General features: G+C 39.5%; 1 protein-coding gene across 1 annotated transcript in view; it reads left to right on the forward strand.

Annotated features, from left to right (window-relative positions):
* The window catches only part of LOC112109983 (guanine nucleotide exchange factor VAV3), a 238,231-nt gene extending 227,197 nt beyond the window's left edge, over positions 1-11,034 (forward strand). Inside the window, exons 26-27 of the mRNA XM_024204746.3 lie at positions 8,238-8,389; positions 10,204-11,034. Coding sequence (XP_024060514.1) covers positions 8,238-8,389; positions 10,204-10,245 — 194 coding nt within the window. The 3' untranslated portion in view covers positions 10,246-11,034. The remainder of the gene's footprint in view (positions 1-8,237; positions 8,390-10,203) is intronic.
* The last annotated feature ends 395 nt before the right edge of the window (positions 11,035-11,429 follow it).

Consider the following 11,429-nt stretch of genomic DNA (forward strand, 5'->3'; position numbering starts at 1 on the left):
GAGCAGAAAGGAAGCACTGCCTCTTCTTATTAGACCAGCTGATAGGAGGGAGGCCCGGAAGCAGCATCTGTATCACATGTAAGAGTATTAACATATAGGAGAAATATCACAACTGTTGCAAATTCCTGCAGGATACAAGATTTTATATAGTGCATATTCCACTTCCTTTACTGCACTCCAGAAAAAAAAATCTGCATTACAGGAGTTCAAAAGGGATTATATGGAAGGACAAGAGAAATGAACGTGGGGCACTTTCCACTTAAGAGGTTTGGCAGGCTTGGCTTTGTGCTATGTTGAAATTCGAACATTTTCCCACTACATTTGCTGGTGGAAGCTGGAAAATTTCCCTCCGAGGCCAAATTGATGAAAAGTCTCTCAATTCTCAGATTCCCGGTGTAAAACCTAATATATTACCACAGTGCTAAAAACAAAACCCAGATTGTTTGATCCTGGATGACACTTTGGTTAATGGATTTGAAGGCTGTTATAAATCTGATTGAGCTTTTCCTTCTGGACACTCCAGACTTTAGTGCTGGACCCAAACCGTGAGTCTAGTGTTCTCTTGAGGCTCAGCAGAGTTTAGGCATTGTTTCTGACTTTGGGCCGCTAGGCACACACTCCAGATACAGACACCATATCTTGGCAGGCTCTGAAAATAGCTCCAGCTGTCCCAAGCCTCACCCGTAGCTGTTGCATGCTCTCAGAGTTCCACTGAAGCTGATTTACTGTTTCCCTTTTTGGGGCTATGTGACAGTGTAAGCAAGTAACACAGAGACTCTGCGAAGGAATTTCTAAACGAACACACTTTATTCTTAGACAGCACAAATGGTACAGATGATGGAAAAACAACAAAACCTGCACACAAAACTCGACCTCACTTTCCTCGCCACTCCCACAGTCCTTTGGGATTTGGTCAGTGACTTTTCTGGGGTCCAGGATTTTCCTCTCCCTGTTCTCCCCCTGCACAGCCTTGTCTGCCGCTCTCTCTCGCGCTCTCCCTTTCTATTGAATCAAGCCGTTTTTTCTGAAGTTGCAGTCCCCTTTATTAGGTGATCACTAGGAGCTGCTTCAAGTCCCTTTCTCAGGTGATCCACTGCTTGTTTATAAGGCCACTGGAGAAAAAGGGTTTCTCTGCCCCTCTCAAATATTGTTGGCAGATTATCTGCAACTCATGCGTTTAGTTTTACTGCTGCCCTGTTAGTTTTCACCAAGTTAGCATTACCCTCATAGTTAGGTATGTGAACCCTGCAATGTTTGATCTGCAAAGCAGTTAGAGAATTTGTACCCTGGAATTTTGTTAGCAGGGATTGCAACTTGGAAGCAAACTAGCTGCTGCAGATTTTTTGGACATTTGAGTTGAATTCACTTCATTCCCCAAGGGAATCTTCACTCAGCCAGTTCCTCTCTGACCACCTCCTGCTCTCCTTTGAAGGCATCTCATATAAGAAGGGATAGCTGTTGAGAGGGAGTCTGAATGGCAAACCTCCTTCCCCTCAGTTTGTCAGTTTTCCAGCTGGATGCATAACCTGAGCCCATGTTCACCAGATTTTCACAAGCACAGGCTGAGGCAATTAAATATGTCAAGCTTCCAACTTCAATCTGAGATTGAGTGGAGGTTTGAGAGAGACATTTTTCACTGCTCTGCTCATATGAACACCTGTTTAGCAGAGAGAGACATTTCTGACTTGGAGCATTTTTTAAAAATTTAGGAAGCTCTACTACAGACATTGCAAAAGTCCATCAAGTACTAATGCCAAATGTTTTGAGAAATCCAAAGGCAGCTTCAAATCACCTAATTGTCTAAGATGATAGGAAAAAGGGTTTTATTTTAAAGGTTTTATTTATTTCCCCTTTGAAAGTCAGAATATTAAATGGCTGTTAGGTTCTCCTGTAATTTTTTGATATGACTTTCAATACAATTTCCATATTATTTCTTAGAATTTCAGGCAAAGGGTGATTTGAAAGCTGGCCTGCTTGTGTCACAGTTCTCTCAATACTTAGTTGTTATGACTGAATTATCATTTCATTCCTAAAATTAAGTTGACTTTTCACTTACTTCAGAAAATTGTCCAGTGGTTCTTTTTAAACTCCCAATGTCCCAGGACTTGTCTCCTCTTTTTAGATGTTCATGGCACACTTTCAGTAGGCATGAGGATACCTCGTCAGCTATCAAATATGTCAAGACATCTAGATGTACTTGACTTTTTTCTTAAGATGAATGTAAACAAACAAAGATGGGTTTTGGTGCTGTGGTATGTTCTTTGGTCCCAATTTTCATTTCAGACTGCTTCTGCGTGCACAATGATTGCACCCACAAAAATGGGCATGTACTCTTTTGCGAGTAGAAAACATACTGTCACCCAAAGGAGAGCAACTGGGTGACCAGCAAACTGATTACTATAAATGTGTTGGAGATTTAATTAGTGTATCCTTAATCCTTTGATTACCTGAGGATACATTACATTTATCCATCAAAGCAGGGGCTAGCATACTGGCTGCACAAGTTTAAGTTCCTGAGCCAAATTCTGCCTTTTGTGTGTGCTCAGAACTTCCATTGAACTGAATGTGAGTAGTATATATGGATCCAAAACATCATTTAGTCCTTAAAGGATACGAAACGTGCACCTAATTCCCATTGATGTTAAGTTATCAGAGTAGACTGCTGTGATCCCTACATGCATGGTGTGAGGTCCAGTTTAACAAGGTACTTAAGAACATGCCTAAGTTAAGCATGTGAATAATCCTATGAATACCAATGGCAATACTTATGTACTTGAACTTAGACACATGCTTAAGAACTTGGCTGAGTCAGGGCCAAAAGCATTGTAAAATGTACAGGTATTAAGAAAAGAAACCACTTTATTTGTAAGAAAAAACAGTTTAAAATTCTTTTCTGCCAAACCCAAAATGGATTTATTTTTTATTTTTTGTTTTTGAAAAATGTAATTGTGAAAAATTAAATCATAGATCTACATTTTCCACTTTTCACAGTCAATTTCTTTCCAGACTTCCTCAGTGAGGAACCGTAGTTTCCTTATTACCAATGACTTACATAATAGAAATACTAATATTTAAATATTTTGCCAATATTTCAACATTCTTTTGCTTCTCTCTTTTTCTCTTTCTTTCTCTAAGCCCCCTCTTTGTTCTGTGGGTTTTCTTTTGTAACTCCTCCAGACTACAGCTTTGTTCCCCCTTCCTCCACTCCTTTCTGGTCAGGTACTGCTTACCGCTTTTATATTTCTTCTAAATTTGCTTCTGTTTGCAAATTCTTTCTGTGTGCAGCCAACTAGGGAAGGGACGAATCTACTTTTTCATTTCTTGACTAAATGCAGAATAGCACCTAATGCTATTCCCTGAAGACTGACTCCAAATCTCAGTAACTGGTTAACATGATAAGCTATAAAGACAAGGTAATCAGAGGGTAGAAAATTGTTATTCTTGCAGTCCAATAAAATCAAACTCTTGTAAAATTAACTTTTAAAAGTATACATTACTATAAGCAGAATTTGAATAGCCACAGCAGATCTCAAATGGCCACTAGTTCACCATTCAGTAGTGGAATCCTATAGCAAGTATTATATTTTTAATTGATGTATTCATACAAATGTGCATACCTGAAAATTGCACTGTTCATGAATGAATCAAGTATTCGTCCCATCTCTACAGCAAACCATATTGTGGCAGCGTCGTAAAATGCCGTTGCTAGAGTTCTGTTGTAGCAAATGTTAGATTTTGCACTACCATTGTTTCCGTTAATTTTACTCATCTGTTTTTCAAATGTACTCACGTTTTCTTTATTCTCTTTTAACCTTCTCTTGCTTTGAAAACATAAAAACATTTTGAACTAACAGACTGTATAAAAAGATTGAAATTTACAGCCATGCTAATCTCAGTTCCAATCACATTATGGCAAACTTGCACTCCATTAATAAACACCAGTAAGTAAGGATGCTGTTGTGACTTTTAAGCCACAGTTATGGTGGGGCTGCACCACTTTGCACCCAGTAATTTTGCCTGTGGCAGGGAAAAAGTCTCTGAGAACCCTGAAGGAACATACACAACAGCAACTGCTACCCCCTCTAAAAGAGTGCAGCATTTGCTCTCCTTATGCTGGTTCACTTCCACTTATAGAGGGTGGATTATCTGGCCTAGGTAGCACAAGGTTTTGGAATGGAGGTTGGCCCCCCTTCTACCTTTGTGCATAGCACTAGTCCCAACAGAGCCCTTTATGTTGGTAATTAGTAAGGATTAACTGCACTCTGTCTCCTCCACAAAAAGAAATCCTGACAATATCTGATGTAAAGCATGTCTTTGTAACAATTACACAACAGCAACGGGGTGTCAGGTAGAGTTAGGTAATCTAATCATGTCGGCTTGGATGGCATTTCATATTCTGGCAGATACCATGTGTGACTCTTTGCATTATTTATAAAATCATTTCTTTTTAAGACCCCAAAAGAGTCTTCATTAAATTCACAACTAAATGATATAAATGGAAAATATGATCCCAAAATATTATGGGTGGGGTTTTCAAAAGCACCTTCAATGTTGGCTTATCTCTGCTCCCACTGGAAGTCAGTGGTAAAATTCTCATTGATGCCAGTGAGAGCAGAATTAAGCCAGCAATGTGTGAGCACTTTTGAAAATCCTCTCCATGCTTGCATACTGGTGAGAACTGATGTACAGTTTCATAAAATTAAACAAGTGTACATTGCTTCAAGACCCACAGAACCCACTAGCCAAAAACAACCCTTTATGGGGATAAAGTCATAAGTTAAGAGAAATACATAGTGTGAGATCAAACTGGTTACAGTGTGTATTAATGAGAAATTGACCTGAATGGAAGCAAAGGCAGAAATCTGACACAGACCAAAGTGTCCTAATTCTCTGGGGCTACAAGCATTAGTGAGTCTTCTCAGGGTATGTCTATAGTGCAATTAAATACCTCGGGCTGGCTTTTGTCAGCTGACTAGAGCTTGCGAGGCTGTAAAATTGTGCTGTAGATGTTCAAGCTCAGCCTGGAGTGCAGGCTCTGGGACCCTCCTAACTTGCAGGGTCCTAGAGCTCGCGCTCCAGCCCGAGCCCAAACGTCTACACTGCAACTAAACAGCTCCTTAGCCCGAGCCCCACGAGCCTGAGTCAGCTGGCATGGGGCAGCTGCGGGTTTTTAATTGCACTGTAGACATAGCCTCTTTCCTCTTTAAAATCTCCCCTACTGCTTGTTTCAGTTCTTTCTTTTCTTATTTCTCTGATCCTCTCTTCCCTATCTCCAGATTCCGTCCTTCTCCTCTTACTTCTTTCTCACTTTCCCCTGTGCTCCTCACTTTGAAAAGGGTTTGAAATATTCCCCTCCTTTCCTCCAATTCTGCCCCCTTTCCCCCAATATTTTACTGCCCACTATTCCCTGCATTTCTCCTCTCCTTAGTTCTTTTCCTCCCTCAGTTCCCCTTTCCCCTTGTTCTCTTCTTATCTACTTCCTTTTGTTCCTCCCCCACATCTCCCCCAATGTACCTTGTCCCCTTGACCTCTCCCGAGTCCTATCCTCTTTCTAGAGACAAGAGCGGCTCTCTGCTTCCCCTCCCCTCCCCCAATCATTTACTGGTCCTTATAACCCCCAAATCAATGATCCCCTTCCCCAAATAGTTACTGCTATTGCCATCCACCAATATACTGACCCCAAAATCAGTAAGTGCTGCTAGTGCCCTCTTCCCCCACAAAATGTCAGTTACTGCCTCTGCTGCACCCCTTCTCCTGCAAAATCAGTTCCTGCCCCATCACCACTTATTCCTGCTGTCCAGTATGGTATTTGACATAATATTGATGTAAATAGGCAAATAGTCATGGTATTTGACTTGCTAGAGCGTAAGTAGTATATTTTTATTATACTATACTGTGCATGATTGTCTATATTCTTCAGCATCTTCATTTGTGCACATAAACAATATATCAAGCTGCTGATTCTCTTCTATATAACGTATTTATATCCTATAGGCATATTCTCAGTGACTGTTCTCAGTGGTAGCAGATGACAGAACAAGGAGTAATGGTCTCAAGTTGCAGTGGGGGAGGTTTAGGTTGGATATTAGGAAAAACTTTTTCACTAGGAGGGTGATGAAGCACTGGAATGCGTTACCTAGGGAGGTGGTAGAATCTCCTTCCTTAGAGGTTTTTAAAGTCAGGCTTGACAAAGCCCTGGCTGGGATGATTTAGTTGGGAATTGGTCCTGCTTTAAGCAGGGGGTTGGACTAGATGACCTCCTGAGGTCCCTTCCAACCCTGATATTCTATGATTCTAAATACTAACGCTGAGTGTAAAGTTATAGTACACTATGATGTTGTGGAAAAATAAGGTCATAATTCATTTTCAGACATATGATTTGACTTTAGGTATTTCAGTTTTAATCATTGATGTGCGCACAGTTGTAATGATTTGAATGCATGGTATCTATTATGCAAAAGCTGCTGTTCATATGCGGTCACAATAAATATCAAATAAAAGTATATGCAGCAAGGCTATCAATTAAGTGGTTGATTTTGTCGTAGCTGTTTAGATTTTCTAGTTTATATGCCGTGATTCGTATTTCCCTGATTTTAAATCAAAGAAGGCAGCTTGCTCTGATTCTTTACTGTTAAATTTTGATTACATTTTCAAAACTAGAATGTTAATAGCAATTCCTAAAACTCTTTGGGAAATTCTAGTAATAATGTGCTTGCTCTCTTGTTCTCTGAATTATGACAAAGAGAATGGTTTTGATGATTCCTCCAACTCACCATTGTTGGCCATACTCCAAATACACCCAGGATTTTTTCAGTAGGGATTTTAGTGTGTACATCTCCCTAGCTCCCTTTGTAAGGAGCTAGTCAGAACTAATGGGAGTCCATTTCTTTCTACAGCAGCTGTTTACTCATGGAACCAGTTGCAAAGGGAGATTGCCTTTATTGAAAAACACTGTTTGGATGCCTCTTTGCATACCTTAGGCTTCCACCTTTGCCAGTTGCTGGTCTAACCTCTGAATCTAATGTATTAGCCAGTGTATATTTTTTCTAATATACCCAAATTATAGGTCTCACCCTGCAAGGTGCTGAGAACTTTTACCTCCTAATGGGAAATGACAGTCCTCAGCAGCTTACAGGATTGGATTCTATAAGACTTCATAAAAGGATTATCAGTTTGCTACGATTAAAGCCATTTTTGAATTGGACATATTAGAGACATGCAGTTTTTGCACTTGTATCATTCAGAAATGTTTGAAGTCATTTTTATATCAGTTTAAAAGATTTAAGCCCCAGTTCAGCAAGGTATTTTAAGTCGGTGCATCACTGTAAACCTTTAAGTGTTGATTTTGTTGGGTCACCTCACATGCTTAGACTTATGCTAATACTTAGGTACTTTGCTGAATTAAGGCATTTTTGCTTTGTGGTGAAATTTTGTGAGCCAGGTTCAACTGATCATTTTTGATGTTTGATTTACAGTGTAATCCCCAGAAAAATGGTGGTTTACATGATCCAGTGGCCATACAACAGATAACTCACACTGTAGAAATGCATTTCTTTTTTTCTCTTAGTTGGAAGGAGTTGGTCTACAGCAGCAGTTCTCAAACTGTGGGTCGGGACCTCAAAGTGGGTCATGACCTCATTTTAATGGGGTCATCAGGGCTGGCTTAGACTTGCCCAAACTGTAGAAATGCATTTCCTTTTTGCTGTTAGTTGGAAGGAGTTGGTCTACAGCCTTATATGGATAGTATTTAACTTGGATTGCTTCTCTGAAGGAATAGCACCATAATCTATTTATTTTGCCGCATTAGGGGTTTAAAGTTATATCAACAATAAATGCCAATAATCTGTTTGGAAACAAATTAGTGACCTGAAAAATATGTTGACGTATGTACTTTGCAGTAAGTTTTATTATAAACTACAAAAGTATAATAAATTTTACAGTATTTTTGAATCCTTGGGGAAAATTTTGACTTAGTGGCATTTACATTCAAGCTCATGTAATGTTTTTTCTATTCCCCCCCTCCCCCCCCCCCAACCACATAAAATCCTCCAACCTTGTGTTGAGCCTTTAAAGAAGGCTTCTTGATTTCTTTGGGTGGTTACTTTCACATTTACATAAAATTATTGCCAGTTTATTTTGTAATGGAATCATTGCTATACATTTTACAGTATTGACTTAATTGATTAGTCTGCAATTAACAGATCATAATAACATTGATTTCCTGTGTTCAATTTCAGTGCTAAGTCCAAAAGCAATAGGCATAGCCATTGCCCGGTATGACTTCTGTGCAAGAGACATGAGAGAACTGTCCTTACTGAAAGGTGATGTGGTAAAAATTTACACAAAGATGAGTGCTAATGGCTGGTGGAGAGGTGAAGTAAATGGAAGGGTAGGTTTTTCTTTTATTTGGCATAATTTTGTGCTAATCTCATTGATAAGGCTTTTAAATGGAGTCTTCAGACATCATAAACCTTTTTCACATATTTTCTCTCACAGCATATCTGACACATCATCAGCTCTGTTTCAGACAATCCAGACAGTATGCTTGATCACCTTTCCCAGAGTCTAAATGAACTAGGGTCATGGATGAGCACTAACTGGCTGATGTCCAGAGTGGATAAGACTGTTGGGTGGGGGAAGTAGCAGAGGTTATAACCCTTAGCAGCAAAACATCAGGGTCTTGTTGAATCCCTGGTTGCTTCTTGGTGTCCAGCTAGCAGCAAAGGCAAGGAGTGCATTTTACTATCTTTCCTTTTGGATGTGCATTTCACCACTGCCTTCCATACCTTTGTCAGCATAAGACTGGATTGCTGCAATAGGATTTACATGAGGCTACACCTGAAGAGCACTCAGAAACTTCAGCTAGTACAAAATGTGGCAAGAGGCTTACGTAGCAGTGATTTTTAGAGGGAGCACGTTACGTCTGTGCTCGGAGATTTGTGCAGGTTGCTGGTAGTTCCCAGATACAATTCAAAGTGTTAGTTTTGTCATAGAAGCCCTAAATGGTTTCCATCTCTACCTTAGGTTGCTACCACTCTGCTCATGTAATACCTCTGCAGTGGAGATAAATTGAGGTACTCAAGGTCATGGTTTAAATGGGCTGGTTTAAACCACATCCATCCATGGTTTAAATTGGTAAGGGAGGGTGGATGTGGGTTGGATGGTGGTTGGAAGTGAAAGTTAGTCCTGTGGGATAGGGTGGGAAGAATGCTGGGATTTTGTGTTTTACATTATTTGAAGGGTTTTTTATTTTGTACATGTGCCTAGAGCATGAGACAGGCACATTTTAAAAAAGAAATAAGCATATAGTTTGGAAGCAATATAGAAACCTAAACTATTTTTGATGGTCCTGTGTACTGTGTGAAATAAGTTGATGATCTCATTCCAGGTGGTAATGGACAGACAGCCACATCCTAAAGAAAAACATTAGGAACTGGCATTCTGTTTGACAGTCTCAGCAAGATGGGCTTTGAGTTCTCTTCTTTCTCTAGAGATAGTTCATCCAGAACAGGGTACATTGACAGGTCAGCATGAAGTAGCCTGCCCTTGTGTTGCACTCTGCTATAGATATAGGACTTCACTCTCCAAGGTTAATGGTCTGGTTTCTTTCATGAGCAATACAATAACTTAGTAACAATGCAGTATAAATGAAAAACTTCGGGCTCTGCCCTGCAATTCTTTCTCATTTAAAACGACTCCTGACTCCATTGAGACTTGAGTGCATGTAAGGACAAGAAAATCAGTTCCTATTTAATTTAGGCGAATAATGGTAATGGGGACTTGTGAGCCTGATGGTAGCTTTGCAGAATACTTAGATGTCCTTCACCTCCAAAGGGGGAAATAGCAGCTGCCTGCCTCTTGTAAAACTCCTTGTTTCTGCTCTTACTCTTCTTCTTCTTCCACGTTTTAGTGCTTTGGGGCATAGTCACAGCTAGTCGGTTAGTTCTGATCTTCCAAAAATAGGTTTTAATGTCCAGTGCTGCAATTTCCAAATCATGGGATCAATAATTTGCATCACTTGGTTGAGAGGTGTTATTCTAACTAAGTGCTGTAGCAGCACAATCAAGTTTATCTTTATAATTTTGTGTCCTCTTGTTACTAAACAGAACCATTATAGTTTTTGCCTAGGCAGGCCTTTCAAAGAACTGTCCCGTGTCATTAGCATCTTATCTATTATTTTTCTTCTGCTTTTGCCTTTTTTAGGTGGGCTGGTTTCCATCAACCTATGTTGAAGAAGATGAATGAATTGAACACTTACTATGCACTGTTGACCAGAAATTTCAGGGACTGTGGAATACAACAATCTGCAAAGCATTATTAGTCTTGTTAAGTATTTCAAAAGCAGCATTTTCTGTCTGTCCAAACCCTCCAGTTTTATTGTTGGAATTTCTACAGAAGTTTGTGCTGACAGATTAATGGTTTGCCCAGAGCTATGCAAGAAACAGTCTGCCAGTTTGTCATCATCGGGGACCAGTATAAAGCCCAAACCTCACCTTCCCAGACGATCCTTGCAAAACAGATTTCTTTATGCTGCTTTTCATGCGGTGGTACACAGCGAATGCTACCTATTGGTAAATGTTTAATACATCTTTTTTTTCTAGTAGCTAACATCTGTGATGGTAGAAGGAGGAGATGAAGGCTTATTACTCGTTATCACTGCATACAGAAAAAGGAAAGTTCAGTCATGCCAGTGGGCATGAAGTAAAGTCAGTATTACCTGTCTTGAAACATCAAGCAATGTTACTTATCACATAACAAACAGTTGTGCACTCATCAAAACCATTCTGAGAAAAATAGAAATGTAGTAAATAGTAATAGCCTTCTCTTCCAAGGTACATGTGTGGGATAATTATAACAGACTTGAAGTCCTGCCTAAATTTTCAAACAACTTGTTTTTATGACAGCAGTTTTAAAAAGTGGAGTGTTACTTAGTGTGGTTCTGCTAGAAAAAATGACTGTAAACATGGGATTGTGGTGCTCTCTTTTTGTTTTGCGCTCCAAAGCTAATTTTACTCAGTTTACAAATAAGCAACTAACTATGTAAACACAACTAGGAATCTTAGACAAAATGTGTTCTTTATAGCTCATGTATCATCAGTAGTTTAAACATTTTGTAGGTCATATTCTGCCTATAATGTGGCAGATTTAGCTTTGCAGTAGGAATTTAGTTAACAGTTCCTTTCCTGTGTGAGCACAAAAAGAATCCCGCTCACTTGTCCCATAAGTGTATTGGCTCTGCAGGGCTGAAAGAATTAAATAGTAATACAAATATATTTTTGGAGCAAAGCAAGGAGATTTCACCCTAAATACACACAGGAACCGATCTACTGGGAAAGAAGGTATCATTTTTAAGGGTAGTACTGCACTTACCTTAAACTATTGGCACTTTTGTATTTTGGTTTTGGAAGCTTTCTACATCAGGTCTCCAT

The sequence above is a fragment of the Terrapene carolina genome, unplaced genomic scaffold (genome assembly GCF_002925995.2).
Source record: "Terrapene carolina triunguis isolate 2854851 unplaced genomic scaffold, T_m_triunguis-2.0 Scaffold210, whole genome shotgun sequence".
Lineage (NCBI taxonomy): Eukaryota > Metazoa > Chordata > Testudines > Emydidae > Terrapene > Terrapene triunguis.